The 18,749-nt window shown below is 44.3% G+C and overlaps 1 protein-coding gene across 17 annotated transcripts in view; it reads right to left on the reverse strand.

The window, feature by feature from the left end:
- Positions 1-1,354: 1,354 nt before the first annotated feature.
- The window catches only part of PCDH15 (protocadherin related 15), a 617,117-nt gene continuing 599,722 nt past the window's right edge, over positions 1,355-18,749 (reverse strand). For 16 of the 17 annotated variants that reach the window (XM_072930869.1, XM_072930868.1, XM_072930871.1 and 13 more), the window contains 5 exons: positions 9,781-9,802; positions 8,373-8,411; positions 7,598-7,671; positions 6,605-6,737; positions 1,355-2,222 (listed from right to left, as the gene is read on the reverse strand). In XM_072930869.1, the coding sequence (XP_072786970.1) occupies positions 1,671-2,222; positions 6,605-6,737; positions 7,598-7,671; positions 8,373-8,411; positions 9,781-9,802 (820 nt within the window). In that variant the 3' untranslated portion in view covers positions 1,355-1,670. Of the gene's footprint in view, positions 2,223-4,081; positions 5,522-6,604; positions 6,738-7,597; positions 7,672-8,372; positions 8,412-9,780; positions 9,803-18,749 lie in introns of all 17 variants that reach the window. The other variant, XM_072930882.1, reaches the window with a different exon arrangement.

Raw genomic sequence — 18,749 nt, forward strand, 5'->3', positions numbered from 1 at the left:
TCGACACCACATGCAGACAGCTCCCAAAGACAAACATTCCCAGGGATCTGCTGGGGGAGAGCCTGGGCAAAGGGAAACCCAACACAGCCACAGCAGCACAAAGTCCTTTTACTGCCAGAGCAGATCCATCCTCACCCAGACCTCGTGGCGAGGCCTCAGCAGCTGAAAGGGAAGAGAATGCTGCTGCCAGTCTCTTCCTTGCTAATTACACACATTTATCTGTTGGCTCTTCCAATCTTTCCAGAGGAATCCAGGTTGTTCTAACAATTGGTTTGGTTTTACCCCAAAAAAGTTTGCACAACACAACAGGACACTTTGCTCATGTGAACGTGGCTCTGCTTTTTTTCTTTTGCTGCTTCAAACTGGAGAAAACCACTTTTCTCTGTCTTTTTTGGGTGTTGGTGACACCAAACAGTGAAAATTCTCATCTCCCTGCCCAAGCTGTGACAACACACTCAAAACTTCAAGGTAAAACCAGAAATTGTAACCAGGTGCCTGAATTTATGCAGTGAATTTCACAGGTAATGCGTACTAAAAGTTTTGGAAACAAATCTGTGTGTGTGTGTCCTGAGACCCTTTGCCCTTCCCAGATCTGTCTATGCACATTCACCTCATGAAATATTCCCTTTATCTCCTCTTCCCTGCGGGATCCATTTGTCTTTTCAGCACGTTTGTGTTCAGTTATCAAAGTGGAATGGTGATGGCACCGCTTAACCCACCAGCCAGCTGGGCTTGGGAATGATTCATCCTCTTCCCATTAATTCCTCTTTAGTGCCTCTCACTATCACAGGCTCATGGATCATCCTGCTTTATTCCAGAGGAATACAGCCATAGGATGACAATTACTGATAGAGCACAAAAGCTGGAGCTAAAGACCATGGAAAGAAGCAAACAGAACTGATGGGAAGAGATGAAAAGATGAAAAATTGACAGGAGAAGAAAATTGGAATGAGCTAATTTACAAAAGAAAATGAACAAACCATGGCCAGGTAGCTCTGAATAAGATTAATTGCTAGGCATTGCCTTCCTCTTTTCAATTTTTATCTTATTTCAGCTTCTCTTGCACTTTTCTAAGTGGCAGTGCTGTAATCTCAGGAACTTTGATTCCATAACTTTGCCAGCTTGGCGTTGTTTGCATAAATTGCTCTGACTTAGTAACTGGGACTCAAATTCCAGCAGCAGCCGAGGATTTGCTCCATTGACTTGGATGGGTTTATTTTTAACTTATTACTCTGAGGTCAGAAGGCAGAGCTCTGGATAGAAATCTTGAACATAAATAGATAATTCCCAAATCTAGACAGCAGAGCCACAAGTACCATACAGAAAAACAAAGCCAGGCAGGTGTAGAACTGTCTGGAGGGTTAAACCAATGGGGGCTGTGCATTTATTAGTAGTTTACTGTTTATTAAACAAGAACTCCAGATCCAAAAAGAACTCATTAATTGAAACCAACTAGTGTTTAGTGAAATGGGAGCCTGTCAAAACTGGGGAGGACAATGGATCGGTCCAAATGTGAGTGCAAATTTTGTCTGGGAATTTTAAAGCGTGCCGTTTGTCATGGACAACGGATGTGCACCATACAAACTCCGTACATCTGCCCCTGGGTGACAATAAAAAGCGCAGTTTATTATAAACCGAAGTAAAAACCAAAATAAAAAAATCAACTAAAATCACAGTTTTGTCATTGGTATGTGGAGGTTGTTCCAAGGGCCCATCCAGAGCTCCTCCTCGTCAGACTGTGTGTGTTCACTGTGCGACTCCAAGGGCTCCTTGACTTCCTCGTGGTCAACAACTGATTCCTGCTCGTCTGTGCTTTTCAGTTTGGCCGCCCCGGCCTTTGTCACTACATTTTCGGCCCCTATAGTAGAGGAAAAGGAGACACTGCACGGCCTGGAGTTCATTTTGTCACTCAGGGATGGTCCCTTGGACAACGTGTTCAGCGGGACGCTCTCCTCGTGCGTCACCGCCAGCTTGTCCAGTTTCTTGAACTGCTTCCCCAGCCTCACTGGGGACGTGACTTTTAAATTATTGCCCAGGCAGGCGCGGCGGGTGCGGACCACGGAGCCGTTCTGGGCCACGTAGACGTTGCTGCTGCCGTTGGGTTGGAAGCCGGCATTGCTCAGCCGGTTCCTCTGGCTGGAGTCGGGAGCGCTCTCCTCGCCCGTGGAGCTGGTCTCGTACTCTGGGTCCACCACCAACTTGATCCTCTTCTTTTTGGCCCACTGTTGGGACAGCAAAAAGAAATGTCAGGGCAACCCAGCAGTTCATTTCCCTGCCTTTTCTGTTCATTGATTTATAACTGTTGTTAATTTCTATTTAATTTTGCCCCTTGCCCCCTTTTCCTCCCTTTCCTGGAGGGCCCTGAGGAAGAAGCTGCTGTGTGAGAGACCCCTTTAAGAAACTGCTCCAAGGTGTAAATTCTAGGAAGGCCTTGGAAGTTTTCTTCCCTTACATTGTGAATTCTGTGCACTGGGCAGCTCTGCTTTGTGTGCATCACACACCCAGCAGAGAAAATCCCAGGACATACACCAGGGAAAATCTTAGGCACAGAGCTGGCAAAACTCTCTGGTTACAAAAAGAACAGCTCCATGTAAGGATTTGTGACTGTTCCAGACAGGTGGGATCAGTGGAAATGCTCAGGAAGATGGTGGAGAAACCAGGCTTTAGGTTTATATAACTTATATATTTGTTTCAAAGAATTAATGCAAACAATTTCCATGCTGCTGTGACTTTGTAGTAGCAGTGATTGCTCTATGGTGAGCGCACAACCTCTACTAGTTCTTATAATTTATAATTGATCTTTTAAAAATAAATGCCTCCTTGCAGCACACTGAAAAGAGCTATTACCCTTCTTGAATGAATAATTCAAACAGTAAGATGCCATCACAGCAAAACACACACAGAAACACGAGAAAAGCCAGTTTTTAGAGAAAGAAAATAATGCAAGGTACAAATAGGTGATTACTCTTCAGCTCTGAGAAGTTACACTTGGAAAAAATTACTTAGATGCCTATTTTATTGTTCCTGGCAAAGACAGACAATGTTCTTCACATGGATATATTCCAGTGGATCTATTCCTACTTAGTTTAAGTGGGATTTACATTAAAACATTGTGTGCAGCTACGATGTTGTGTGTGTGGGGACACAAAGGGGCAGGTAATTGACCATGGATCGAGTTCAAAGAGATGCTTGAATAAAACAAAACAAAACAAAACAAAACAAAACAAAATAAAATAAAATAAAATAAAATAAAATAAAATAAAATAAAATAAAATAAAATAAAATAAAATAAAATAAAATAAAATAATAAACCACTGTACTGTGATAGGTAGGAAAGGCAGAGGTTGGGAAATGTAATCCATTTCCTTTCCTGACCCAGCTCACTTGGTCCTCCTGCCTCAGCATTCCTGGTTTGTGCATCACTGGTGTTTGCAACCTGAATCCTGTGATGCAGAAATAGACCAATCCCAGCTCTCCCAGTTATCCCCTGCAGTTTTGGGAATGTTGTTTTGCTGCAATTCCACTTTTCCTCCCTGCAAACAGAGCTGACCTTGACAGCAGAGAACTCACCTGATGATTAGCAAATGTATTAATACAATATTAATGTGTAAGATGAAAACATGGATGATCTTTAAATCTTTACATCCTCCTAGTTATGGATGACTTGAAAATCTTTATATCCTCCTCACCATTTCCATTCTTCCCTAAATCCCATGTTTCATTGCTCCATGCGAACTAAACTTTCTGTATCTATGACTGAGTATATCTAGAGTGTGTGTGTATATATATGTATATATACTTTTTTATATATCCACATGGATGGAATTTTGTTTGGTTTTCCACAGTTGTCTCCCAAGGACAGTGAACTGCTTTGCCCTTTACTTTTGACTGTCTCCAGCCTGTCAGCATTGCTTAGGAAAGACCACACAGAAGGCACAGCAAACCAAGGCACTCCTCACTGCAAACCATCACCTACTGTCACTCCTCTTTAAAAGGAGGTGGAATCACCCGTGGCCTCCGACTCCGTAACTCCAGTACCCAGGGGCTCATCTGTCTGGGACTGGCTGCTTTCCTGGGACACCTTTTTCCTTGTTTTCATTCCTTTCCTGTTGGTGTCAGAGCTCTGAGTCTCAGTCTCAGGGGACGTGGCAGTTTTCCCGGACGTGGCACTACCTGAGCTTTTCGTTCCTGTGGTACCTTTGGAAGTCGCACTGATTTCACTGTCTAGGCATGAAGATTCATTCTTACTGGCAGTGTCCTCCCTGTCACTGTCCTCTGGATCAACCTCTTCTTCACTTTCCTCCTCGCTGTCCTCACCAGGAGCAGCTGATTGTCCTGCCTTGCCCCCTCCAGCAGCAGCACCTTTTGCATTGGCAGTTTTAGAAACTGCCTTGTTTGAGCTATCTGCTGTCTCCTCTGCTCCTTCCTCTTCTTCTGACACCTCTTCTATGGTGTCCTCTATTTCCACACTGGCAGAGGAGGTTTTGCTCTTGTAGCTGGATCCCGAGGTTTTCTTGTAGCTCGTGTCCCTGTCACTACCTGAGGCAGTGGAGCTCACGGATTTCTGGCTGGAGCGTTTGCCACGGGAGCTGCCTGCCCTGCTTTTCCCACTGGACATTTCTGTGCTTCTCCTGCTGCTGGACTCACTGGTGCCTGACCTGCTGTAGGAGCTCCGTGTGGACGAGCTCTTGGACAGGCTGCCATCCTCATCGCTCTCAGAGTCTTCCTCATCATCTTCCTCTTCTGACGAGTCCTCCTCTGACTCACTGCTGGAGCTGGATTCAGAGTCCTCATCAGAATCCCCCAAATCCCCAGTTTCCTCATCCGAGTCCACGGTGCTTTCCGTGGCCTCATCCTGATCCAGGGTTATTTTCAAGTAGTCTTTGTCTTCTGACTCAGAGCTGGAGCTGCTGCTCTTCTCGGAGGACTCATCTGAGGTGCGCCTCCTCCTCCTCTTCGTCCTCTTCTCGTGGTCACTGTCTTCCTGCTCACTCTCTGCTGTGATACTGATTGAAACTCCTGACTTGGCTTCATCCCTTTCAGACCCTTCCTCTCCACGTGCCAAATCCTTGCCAAGGCCCTCCTGGAATTTCTTGGAGACGCTGATGCGCTTCAGCACGTGGTTGAGTTTTCTCATGGAGGGCCTGTCATCCGTGGCTTTCTGGAAGTAGCTTCCCCTGATCATCATGGGTTTATCCCCGTCCGCTTGGCGAGCTGACAGCAGCTTGGCATAGCTGGAATCTTTCCTACCTTTCACTTTCTGCAGGATCATTGGGAATATCTTTGCCTTCTTCCACCGGGAATGGGCAGACTCCCCTCTTCCTACAGGTTTGTGGGCACTGACTGCCACGCGACTTAAATGCATCACTCCCTTTAGCCTCCTTTTTCCCTGGCTGCTCCTAAATCCTCTTCCAGGACCACGGCTGAGGTCCATCCCAACACCTACAGGTTTCCCTTCCATTTGAGGCCCTGCTGCCTGGCTTATACCTCTGCTGGGAGGGCCTCTGACTGGACTCAAGCCCTGCAAATTATGAAAATTAATTGATTACCACTTGAAAGAGAGTTATTGTGAATACCTGTACCTTAAAATAGTGTAGGAGAAGATGCAACATTTATTTCCCAGCATCAAAATGAACTTACCTGTTTTAGAACAGTTTTCTAACCAAAGTTATGGGAAATGTTTGGGAATTTTACAGTTTTAGAAAGTTATAGAATAGGCTGGAAATGCACAACTAATTTACTCTGCAATGGGGAAACAATTAAATGTTCTGTGTTCTCATTTAATAATGGATTAAGATCAGGCACTTATGACAATTGGACTTTTTTCTCAAAGGAAGCATTTACATCGACATTCTTCTGAGTGCCACTGACATTTAAAATTTATTTTCAATTTCACTGTGAACTCTATGACAAATGAGTTTAGGTACTGCTTTTCTCAGTAGAAAGTTATCATTTTTGGCAAAAATATTAGTAATAGACTCTTAGAGTCCAGGAATGGTTTTAGTTGGAAGGGACCTTGAAGCCCATCCAGTCTCACCCCACCCATGGTCAGGGACACCTTCCACTGTCCCAGGCTGCTCCAAGCCCTGTCCAACCTGGCCTTGGGCACTGCCAGGGATCCAGGGGCAGCCACAGCTGCTCTGGGCACCCTGTGCCAGGGCTTCACCACCCTCACAGGGAGGAATTTTTTCCCAATATCCAACCCAAATTTTCCTTTTTTCAGTCTTTAGCCATTCTTGTCCTGTCAGTCCAGTTCCTGCTGAAGAGTTCTCCTCCAGCTTCCTTGTAGGCCCCTACAAATATTGGAAGGTTTCCTTTTTTGGTAATGATATAAAATAGAATTACCTAAGTCTAAGTGGGATTTTTCTTTGAACTAAAAACAGATGTGGCTACTAACAGAAACTCAGCAATTCTTTTTTTGTGCCTAGAAAACAAAAGGAATTTAATGCTGGCAAACTTTACGGGTCACCAGAAGGGCTGACAATGCTTAACACTGATCTATACAAAACCTAATTCTAATCAATTCCAGTGTACAATTGATGAGGCCTAGTGGCCCTTCAAGCTGTTAAAGGGATAGAATGAGCCCTCAGAGCTTGTTTCTCACCTCCTCAGCTGCTGGCCCGTGGGGACTGTAGTAGTAGCCACCGTCGCTCTCCACCACGACCTCGCCGTACTCATCGTACATTCCCGACGGGGACAGCAGGCGCCGGCGGCTCCCGTACTGCGGCAGCTCGTACCTGCCAGGGACACCACAGCTCCTCAGGAGGGGCACAAACCTGCTCACACCTCTCATCTCACAGCCAGCACTGCACATGTTCACACCCAGAGCGATGGAAACGGCTCTCCTTGCTTTCCTCCCTCCTTTTTTTCCTTAGCGGCAGCCAAATCCCAGACATCCTTCTGTTCCAACAGCCACAAGCCCCTCAGGGTAACCTGAATTTTGGGGCCTGCTGGATAAGTCAAAACCCCTCTAAGTACAACAACCTTCCTTCAAACCACCTGCTTTTTTGGGGGATCTTTCTTAATAATCATGGAATGAAAGAGCAGCTTTTCTGGGATCAGTTTTGGAGAATGCCAGCAGAAATTCCTGAAGAGCCTGCAGTCCAATGGGCTTTACCAGAACAAGGCAGGATGGGGTTTCTTGAGGGAAATTTAAAAGGCCACCAGGCAAGACGAATTTTTTAAGGGAAATTTAAAAGGTCACCAGGCAGGATGGTGTTTTTGAGGGAAATTTAAAAGGCCACCAGCTGGCTGGAAACTGGGAGAAGAAAGGATTAATCCCTGAATTCCCCTCAGGAGGGGAGGAGGTGATGGAAATGAATCTCCCAGGAAGCAGAAATACACACACAAAGGCTATAAACCCAGCATGAGGGATGTAATGTGAGCTCTGTAAGTGTAATAATGACATCCCTGAACAAGCAGGGAGTTATCACACACCCCCTTAACCTCTGAAAAGAGTTCTGTTGTTGGTTCACACCTTTGTGTGACATAAAGATTAAAGTGAAGGGAAGTCCCACAATCAACTGCTAGAATAATAAACATCACCAGCCTGGAAAAGCAGCATTTTCAGAAATAAAGAGGAAAAATGGAACTATACCCGTGCTCATAACTGTAGTAATCCTGGCCATAGTATTCCTGCCCTGGATCAATTCCAGACTCCATACTCAACTCCTAGAAAAGAAAAACACTGAATGCAAACAGTGTGAAAAAGGCCCAAATGTAATTACTGATTTTATTATTCTTTATTATGTAATTACTTCTTCTGACTGCAGAAATGATCCTCATCCTGTAGCACAAAAAATACCAACATCTCACATTTGCTCTCATTGCTTATTCTGGACACAATTTTGGGCCTAAAAGATTGGAAATAGAAAGATTTGCAATTGCACTGCACAGCAAGGTGCTAAAGCTTCCAGCACCGACTGCTCAGCTCAGCTCCAGCTGCAGTAATCCATCAGCAGCTGACTGACACCAGGAAAAAACTGGAGAGCAGATGGAGAGCAACAGAATCATTCTGTTGGGAAATCTGAAACTGTGGGATGAAGCCAGTGGGAGCTGCTGAAAGATGCTCGTGGGGAAGATCACAGACCCCAGAGTGGTTTGGAAGAGACCTTAAAGCCCATCCATTCCCACCTTCCACTATCCCAGGTTGCTCCAAGCCTCACCCAACCTGGCCTTGGAAGTATCAAGATGCAGTAAATTTAGGGTATTTAATCAAAGTAACATAACTGGGTTTAAAATGCCAGAACTTTGCTCTTTATCTAAGAGCCAGGGGGGAAAAATTACCTGAGACAGACAAGTTCTTATTAGAAAATGATGTAAAAACAATTTCAAAACTTATAGAGCAATTATAAAGTGAAAAATGGTGGTACCTCTGGTCTGAGAAGAGAAGGTCTCAGCAACTGCTGTTGCTACAAAAGAAAATGAGAAAGTGGTTAATTAGGCTGCAACAATTACAGTGGAGGTGATTGGTGTCTAAGACTAGTAATAAATACTGAAACCATAGGTCCTTTGGAACTTTTTTTATGGCAGGTAGCTGTAGACTTCTATACCCTGTGAGAACATGGAGCACCAGATGCAGCAAAATCTTTTCACAGTCCACCATTTCTTTTGCCTAAATATAAAATCAACTTCCCAGTTTTGTGGTGGTTGTCTGACATATTTAACTTAAAAACTTCTCTACTTGCCAAGAGAACTAAGTTCTGTATTTATATTAAGAGACACAAACCAGCTGTGTAAAGAGAGGAAAAAAAATCAGTAAGTATCAACATTTGTGACAGAAATGTATTTTGGAGAACTTTCCAATGATTAAATGAGATTGTACTGAAGGAAACTCTTCTCCCTGTTATTAATTCCTGGATAAAATGATGCTGCAGGAGCAGCAGACCTCACAGAGCTGCAGGGGAGGTTTGTGGAGCTCCATCCCTGCCTGGCAAGTGATTGGGTGTGACATTGGAAAACACATCAGGCGTGGAGGGAATTCCCTGGGAAGCTGCTTCTAGCAGCTCCTTAAGCAGCAATCTCTGAGCCTGGAGGTCACACTCCTGCCACAATGGAACTCAGCCCCCAGGGGATCTACGGCTCATGAACTTCTTGAATCACTTTCAATTTCTGGTCTCTAAAGCACTCAGTACCCCAGAGGTCCCCACACACAGTCCTGGACTGGTTTGGGTTGGGAGGGAATTTAAAACTCAGCCCATTCCATCACTTGCCATGACAGGGACACCTTCCACTATCCCAGGTTGATCCAAGCCTGGCTTTGGGCACTTCCAGGGATCCAGGGGCAGCCCCAGCTTCTCTGGGCACCCTGTGCCAGGGCCTGCCCACCCTGCCAGGGAACAATTCCTTCCCAATATCCCATCTAAATTTCCCCTCTGTCAGACTAAACCCATTCCCTGTGTGCTGTCACTCCAGTTCCTGTTGCGGGGTCCCTCTCCAGCTCCCCTGTGTCCCTTCAGGCCCTGGAAGGAGCTGTGAGGTCTCCACACCCCCTTCCCTTCTCCAGGCTGAGCATTCCCAGCTCTCCCAGCCTGGCTCCACAGGGAAGGTGCTCCAGACCCCTCAGCATCTCCATGGCCTCCCCTGGACCTGCTCCAACAATTCTATGTCCTTCTTATTTTGGGAGAACCAGAACTGTGCACAGAATTCCAAGTGGGGTCTCACAAGAGTGGAGTAGAAGGGGAGACTCCTCCACTCCCCTGCTGCCCACACTCTTGGGCTGCATGGGAAAAACACATTGGTATCATCAATATTTGAAAGGTAACTGGGCACTGGCCTTACCTCTTGCTGTGCATATCCTCGCCTAGAAGTCAGAAAAAGATAAGAAATAAATTAGTATAATGCTGTGAGCCTGCACAAAGATGTCCATTACCATTCTTGCTGGAGAGGGGTGAAAGAGAATGTAATTAGAAATATAATTAGCATGGAAAGAAATGCATCTCTCTAATACCAAATACGTTTATCTTTGGGTTTGTTCTGGACGCAGGGATTGCTGCATGGGAAAGGTTGGAGATGCTTTGAGATCTTTTCTTGATTTAGATTGTGAATGGATGAGGAGAAATCCCCAATCCCCAAGAGCCAGAGAGACTCAGCACAGGAGACTGCATTTCTAATTTCTTGTACCAACATTATCATTCCAATTGCCCCTTTCCTAACATTTGCCCAGTGGGGAGGAGGTAGATCCCTTTTTTTTTTTGCTATCTGCTGTTATTTTGCCACAGACTTTGTGTTTCTGATCTTATGGGGAATTTATTGTTGGTTTAATTAATTTTCTCAGAGCCATCATTCTGGGCATGACCAATGCATTTATGTCTGTCAAATTCTCTATTTTCACATTTTGTGCCCGAAAATTGAAATGGTTTCAGCAAAACTAGAGAATAAAAATTTAGGCCTTGGCATTTTTCTTCAGGATAAATCTGGATTATTTTTATTATGGTTTTTAAGAAAGAAAGGGTAAATGATCAAAATTATGTTAGGCTTAACCTAAGACACAGCCAGCAGTCATGGGAAAAGTCTTTAATTACACTAAATAAATAATAAAGACCAGAGAAATCCTTTTAATTCTTTAATATTCCTATCTCTAAATCTTCCTATTAATATTCAGCACATGGAATAGATTATCAGCATTGAATTAATGCTGTTGCCTATATAATATAAACCTCATGGCCAGCTGAAATGCAGATTTATCATCCAAAGATGATCTGTGACTTTTCAAAGCCCACTCGAGGAGTGCTGGATTTAGTTTCCATATCGCCTACAACAATCTTCAGATAAAGGAGGTCTGAGGAGAAGGAAGTCTATTACTCTTAATTGCACTATATTGCAGATTAAAGGCATAATATGAGTAATTCTAATTAAATTTGGAATTCAACTTTCATAAAAATAGCACCATGCTGAGTTTTGCTGATACTTCTCGAATAGTTTTGTGTGGCCATGATTAGGAGGCACAAAAAGTCCCCAAAAGACATAAAATACCCATTCATTCACTACAGCACAAGGATCTATTCTGGCACAAAAACAAAGGTCAGGACAACATCATTTGTTTCCAGGAAGGAATTAAAGCTCTCCACAGAGGGCGGGATTGCTTCTGGGAAATGCTCTCAGCCAGACTTCACTGCAGTCTGGGAATTTTCCATGTGGAATGGGAAGCGAGGCCATGGAGCCTGTGAGGATGTGGGGTAACAGGACAGCCAGAACAAGGAGCTGGTACTTAGGGGGAGAGACAAAGCCAGAATGAGCTCACGTGGACAAATGTGCCAAACTTTCCCTGCTAAAAGAGGTTAGAGGAACTGGGATTTGCCTAAAGCAGCATTTCCCCAACTCCTGGCACCCCAGCGGGCGTTTGCTCTTCTATAACTTAAATCTCTTTTCATATCAAAAGCAAAATCATCACAAATCCCAAATGCTACAGATACTCCTCAGAGGGAACAGCTACTTATCAGTTTGCCCTGACTCCTAAAATGAAGATTTTCCTGCAGTTCAGAGCTGGAACTGAGAACAAATTGGGAAGGAGGATGGGTAATGATAGCACTGTGGTTCAATTCCAGCTTTGCATGGAAGAGCTCTCCACTGATGTCATCTCTGCTCCTGCTCAGGACTTGGTCCTGTCAAGGTGATGATGAAAGGATGATAAATACACCCAGAGTCACAGAGGAACCCAAGTGACCAAAACAGACAACCTGGGAGGGCTAAATTGTATATAAATATAAATTATTACAGATGTTTAACTTGCTACCAACTCTTACACTGGATCTAATCCTTTGCAGCACTGCAGAACTGCAGTACCATGGAATTATGGAATGGTTTGGGTTGGAAAGGACCTTCCAAGGATCCTCTTCCACCTCCACCCACTTTCCACTATCCCAGGCTGCTCCAAGCCCCAATATCCAGCTTGGCCTTGGATGCTTCCAGGGATCCAGGGGCAGCCAGAGTTTCTCTGAGCACCCTCCCAGGGAACAATTCCTTCCCAATATTCCATCTAAATCTCTCCTCTTTTGGTTTAAAACAATTTCCCCTGCACCATCCAGACATCTCAATGGGACAGAATTTCCCTGGTACAGCTTCTTTCCCAGACTAACAGAGTAAATTTTTTAAACAAAAGCCAGCAGGAGAGCAAAGGTTGCATTATATCCAGACAAAATGAATCCAGTTTTGTAAAGTTTTCAACTTCATAAAGATTTCCAGAATGAGAAAGTAAATGTTCCTCATCAGTGAAGAGCTGATTGCCATGACCCCCTCCCAGACTGTTCTGAAATGATGAAATTAAATATTTGAAGTGAAACTTCTGTGTGATGTCCTATTTGTGTCATATTTCACTGGGGATGTAGAGATCTGCACGACAGCCACTGTTTACAAGCTCTAACGTGGGACTTGGGTACTTAAATTTAAATATCTGTCTTTGGGATTGATCCAGTTGGAACATGAGCAGCCCAATAATTTTTCATGCCCATCTCTGCCCTCTTCCCACTGTCTCCTCACCAAGAGCATGGCTGGGACAGAGAGGGGAACATTTAACTCATATTCCCACTCTGGCTCTTCAGTCCTAAAAATTCCCTACCTAATAGGTGCTGAGCTTTGGGGATGTGATTAAAACATTGCAGTTATGCCACCTTTGGAGAACTGAGCATCAAAAAGATGCACATCTCATAAATGACACAGATTCTGTTACAGCAAAAATAGGACAATAGGATAGTCCCTCCCCTTACACATTTTGCTACTCCTACAGCTACCTTGATCCTACAACCTATCCCAACAAGGGTTTTAAGTACAGGAAAATTACAATGGATCAGCAGAACTTGTGGGATGGAGTTCATGGAGTTTGGCACTGGGACAAAGAAAGAGAAACTACCTTGAGCAGCTTTTGACTGAAAGCATCCACACATGTCCTAACTGCAGATTTCAAAACAACAAAACAAAAGAAAACAAAAAAAAAACAAACAGGAGAAAAGAGAAAAAGCCAAGCACCATGGAACTGTTGAGTATGATAAACAGTCTGATAAATGATTAATTACCTTTTTGCTCAGAATTACAATGTTAGTATTGAACTGGAGTTTTAGTTTTGCTTCATTAGGTAATATCTGCCTTTCCCAATACGTTTTTTCAAAATTGTCATATTAAACATTTTAGATTTTGGCAAAGGACTGAAAGAAAACTTGCAACTTGAACCAAACATTTAAATACCCAAACTGCTTTTACTTACCATTTTTTCAAAGGACAAGCTAATTTACTTTATATACACATTTATAACTGACATGTTTATGTAAATGTATAGATCTGATTTAGACCACTGTGAGCTAAAAAGCTGGTAACTAAATCCACATTATGTGGATCTTTACAAGTACTTGGAAACCTTTCACCTAGTGACACTAATCAGAGTGACTTTATTACAATTTGAGATGTTTCGGCTCATGACAGACCAGCATGGAAATTAAAGACAGACAGCAGCAACATGCACGTGCAAAATCATAAAAAACAAACAACAAATGCTTTGTACATGAAAGGAATTTAGAAAATATAAAATTTTCACATCCAGTTACAATATAAAAAAAAATGCAGTGGAAGGCAGAAGATGGAGAACAGGAGTGGGGACACAGCCATATTTGCTGAGAAACCAAGAGCAAACCCTTCTTCTGACTGGAGACAGTAACTGAGCTGCCAGAAAATGTCAGCTGAGCAGCGCCCGTGGAGCAGGGAGATGCAGTATGGAATTATGGAATGCCTGGGTTAGAAAAGACCTTAAAGCTCATCCCATGGGCAGGGCCACCATCCCAGGTTGCTCAAGGCCCATCCAATAACCCAGCTCACCAAAGCTGAGCCTGCTACTGCCAGGCCTTCCTTGCTTTGATGCCCAATACGTGGCAGAAGATTCCTTCCAGGTGGGGAAAAATTCCTTCCTTTTTATGGGCAAAGCAAGAGATTTCAATCACAGCTGCAGGAAAATCTGACTGACGTTACCTACAGTGAAGACTGCTTAAAGAAGTATCGAGCCTGCTGCCATCTATGCCACATCCTTGGGTAAAAATGGACAGTTTCCCCCAAGAATTTCCAGGAAACAGACTAAGAACCAGCAAGATGTAGTTCTGAGAAAACAACTTGAAGAACTGTATTTTACATCACGAATTTCCGAGCGAACGGGAAGGACAACGTCTCTCCATTTGGGACTGGGAGTGGGTAAAGTTGTTTACAGCAGAGAAAAGGGGGAAAGTCAGGATTTTTGGAGAGTCTGAGGCAGATACTATGTCCTGCATTAGAGTCCTCCCACTCAAGAAAAGCAGGGAACATCCACCTGTGAGCATTACAGAGCTGTCGACTGGGAGGGGAAGCGTTTCTCCAGCTCCTCCACAACACAGCTCAAGTTCCCATTCTGCTGGTTGTGCTCGGCTGCGGCTTCTGGAGTTGGGAGCTCTGGGCTCGGGGCTGGTTTGAGCTTGGGGACGTGCTTGGGCAGCAGGTGGTTCTTGTCTATTTGGCTGTACATGTTGGCCACTGACTTCTCGATGGCGGCCAAATTCTGAATGTTTTTAAGAATTCCTTTGAGCTCCCTGCGAGGAGGAAGCTCTGGCACTGCGGCCGGGGTGGGGACAGCTGGATGTTTGGCAGGGGATTTGGAATGCTTGGCAGGGGACAGGAGCTGTGTGCTAAGAGGAGATGGAGAGGAAGAAGAGGAAGAAGAAGAAGAAGGAAGAGAAACTGCGGGTGGAGGCGGAGGATGTGGTGGCAACAGAGGAGGGGATGGAGGTGGTGGTGGCAGTGGAGGTGACAGCTGTGGAGGTGGGGGTGGGGGAATTTTAGGTGGATCTGGAATGCTTTCTACATTTTCTTTGGTCTGAGGAGCTAGAAAACTTTGGCAAAGTGGTTTCTTTATCCTAGAAGACGGAGGGGTTGGTTTGTGAGTCGGTGGAGGAGAATGTTCTTGATGGTCATCGTGGTGAGTTACAATTACAGCGGGGACCACGGTGGCCTCTGCTTCAACTCCTTCAGCACAAGGCGTTGGAGAGGACAGAGGGGAGGAGCGAAGGTGGGGAGAAGCCACCACGCTTTTGGGAGACTGCTCTGATGCGCTCTCTCCCTCCTGGACACCGGTGCTGTGCGTGGGCGACCGCGTGGATTTTACCTCGGGAGACCTCACTTGCTTCATTTCCTGCAGCGCCTCAAACTGCCTCGCCTTCTCCTTCACAGTCAGCTTGGGGCCACTGATCTTTTGGAAGAGTGGACTGCTGACATCGTCACTGCTATCGGGGTTTTCAGCTCCTTCCTCCTTGGCTGTGAGTCTCTGCTGCTGCCACTGGATGGGGTCCATGATCACCGGCCTACCCAGGGACCCTGACATGTGTCTCCTGGTCAGGTGAGTGGGCACTGTCCATGCCCGGTGGCTGCTCCCAAAAGAGGCCTCTCTCCAGGCCAGTCTTGAAGGAGAAAGAGTATCTAAAGTATCATTCCTTTTCCGTAGGAATCCAGAGGCAGCGGGGCTTTGAGGGAGACCTTCCACGTACAGCGGATTTTGGGTCGTTAGCGGGTTCTCATCGGACAAAAAAGTGATGTTACTCGAGGATTTGGGGAGGTTATTGTTCAGGGATCCATTGATACTGGATTGCTTGTGAGCCTCTATAGCACGGGAAGCAAAGCTGCTTATAACTCTCTGTCGGTCTCCTTCTTCTAAGACTGACTTTTTTCCCCTGCTTTGTTGGAAATGGTAGAGAAGAAAAAGACTTGAAAGAAAAGAAGATAATCACATGTGAGGAAACATGCATGGACATAGGTACTTATGAGAGAGAGAAAAAAAGAACTTATGACATGAATCAGAGCCATTAAATCACTTCTAGCAAACTACAACCCAACAGCAGGAGCACATCTACTACTGGCAAGACATTTACTTTTGCATCTTCTTTAAAGGGGAAGGAAGAAAAATTAAAACAAGTTGCTGCTTGCTTTAATTTGAAGCTGCACAGCTACTTGGTGAGTTAGAAAATAAATTCACTTGTTGTAAAAAAAACTCTTAGATTCTAAAATTATCAGTCAATATTTTGGCCTATCCACCTAGAAGCACAAAACATCACAGAAGTATCAATATGTGAATGAATTTCATCTCTTATGTGTATGGATTCCATCTCTTCATCATGTTGAACCCAATGAAAAACCCCTGTGGCTTGGTAGCATTGAATTTCTACACCAAAAGTGGGAGGTCTTACTGCTTTCTGGACTGCATCTGTCACCTCCCAGTCCCTCACTAACTTCTTCCCTCAAATATTTTTAATACCACAACCTTCTGAGCAGATTTGAAAATAAATAATATTTTAAAAGGAATAGCCCCAAACTGCCTGCTAGAAAAGTGCCCTTCGAGTCCTATTTTAAATAATGCTCACTGCAGGCTGAAGTGAGATTTATTTTTCTCTCAAACTGTGAGAAATTTAAGATTTGGGCCTGTGTCAGGCAGGCCCAAAGTACATAGTGAGTAGCAATCTTATCTAGCTGCCCAAATTAAAATATAACATAAAATTGTTTTTAGTGACTTAGAGATGTCCAGTATTTTCACACAAGTTCTGAGTTAAAAATTCTAAGCCTTGTCTCTACAAAAGTTTGAACTTTGGCAAAGGATTAGGAGAAAAAAATGGAGTTTTCCATGATTCTGTGAATGTTGGAAGATGAAGTTTTTGATCTCTTGGTCACATTGTTCTGTAGGTTTTGGTGGTATTGTTTCATATTTCAGAAAACATACCCAAATCCAAATTAATAAGAAATTAATCTATGGTGGTTAAATTTTCCCTAGCAAAATTGCAAGGGAAATTTAAATATGTAGAAGGAGTTAATTAAGAGATCTTCTTTTTCCTCTAAGTTATTTAAGATGTAAAAGTCCCCTGGGGGTTATATTTAATAACAAAACACTTCTTAACTTTTGTTTCCTGTTTTGATCAGGGGCCACCCAGGCAGGGAATACTCAGCTTCCCAATGTTCCAGGGAGTCAGGAGGACTGGAATACCCACACAGAACCCAGGGATCATTCTCCTAGGGATCATGCTCTCATTTTTGTGTTGCAGAACAAAAGCTATGCTCCACAAAGTGAATAAACTCTCCCCAAGCACTGCAGTTTGCCAGAGCTGAGTATGCCTAAAGCTTCCTCTGGGCTGAATGAATAAAAATAATTAACTTCACGCTAATCAGAGAATCCCAGAAAGGTTTGGATTGGAAAAGACCTTAAAGATGACCTAGCTCCAACCCCCTGCCATGGCAGGGACACCTTCCACTGTCCCAGGCTGCTCCAAGCCCTGTCCAGCCTGGCCTTGGGCACTGCCAGGGATCCAGGGGCAGCCCCAGCTGCTCTGGGCACCCTGTGCCAGGGCCTGCCCACCCTCCCAGGGAACAATTCCTTCCAATATCCCATCCATCCCTGCCCTCTGGCACTGGGAAGCCATTCCCCCTTGTCCTGACACCCCATCCTTTGTCCCAGGTCTCTCTCCATGTTTCCTGTAGCTCCTTCAAGCACTGGGAGGCCACAATTTGGTCACCCCAAATCTTCTCCTCTCCAGGTGAACAATCCCAGCTGGGTCAGCCTTTCCTCCCAGCAGAGCTGCTCCATCCCTTTGCTCATCCTGGTGCCTGCCCTGGGCTCTCTCCAGCAGCTCCAGGCCCCTCTCTACAGGAACTCTGAATTCTGAAGCTGCCAGCTTTGAGGTCAGCCAAGCACTGCATCTACTGAGAGGGGAGAGAAGCAGTGACTGAACTTGAAGGAGCCCCTCCAGCAGAAGGCTCATGCAAGGTGCCACCACCTTTCTGCCACTGGAGCAGATTATTTCAAAAGTTCCTCAGCCTCTTCCTTGTTCCACATGAGGCCTCTGAGAGCTGAGGTCACCCCACCATGTTTTTCTGTTTGTGTGGAGCTGTTTCCATCACTAAAGACCAGAGAATTCAGGTTCTGTCAGCTCAAAGACTCTACAGGCAGTGCATAGGATTGGAATTAACAGCCAGGGATGGTTTAAACCCAGCTATGAATCCATGAACTCCCAGCAGACCTCTGTTCATGCACTCAATGTTGCTTTGGTTTTTTTTGTTGTGGTTTTTTTTTTTTTTTTTTGACCTTTTGGCTTTAGAAATAATGCCCTTCAAGTTCAGCAATCACCCTTCCTCTCTCTGCTTCCAAGAAGAGGGATAAAGAAGCACAGAAGTATTGGAACTTCCCAGTAAATGTCTTTCCTGCTCAATGGACAAATAAAATATGAACTTCACCTTGCGAGGTTGGATGGGAATTGCTGGAAGGAAAATGAACTAATTTCTACCAGCTACAAATATTAAGAAAACGAAATAAGCTTACTTACTGATGCCTAAGGATCCAGAGACAGGGAAAAATGAAAATGGTGAGACAAGGCAGATTTAAAACTAAAGAGCTTTGTTCCATTTCATTTGCTATAAACACCAAAGAAAGCAAACAAGACACTGCAAATGAAAGATGACAGACTTAGGACAACTAAAACAGGGAACAATGTACTAAAACTCATGAGAAATGGCAATAAAATATTTTTCCCAAATAAGAATTTCCTAAGGTATACCTATGCCCTGCAGTAAAATATTTAATGGGGAAGAAAAAGTTAATTTGTAATTATATTTACTGAAGCCTGATATTTTCTTGCAAATCCTATGGATTTTGATTTATCTTTGAAGGATTTTTGTGTTTAATCAGTTCCTCAGCATGACACATAAGCTTTTGTTGTATGCAAAGACATTTGAGAAACAATATTCCAACTACAGCACCTTTTTGG

Source organism: Taeniopygia guttata, chromosome 6 (assembly GCF_048771995.1).
Source record: "Taeniopygia guttata chromosome 6, bTaeGut7.mat, whole genome shotgun sequence".
In the NCBI taxonomy this organism is placed as follows: Eukaryota; Metazoa; Chordata; class Aves; order Passeriformes; family Estrildidae; genus Taeniopygia; species Taeniopygia guttata.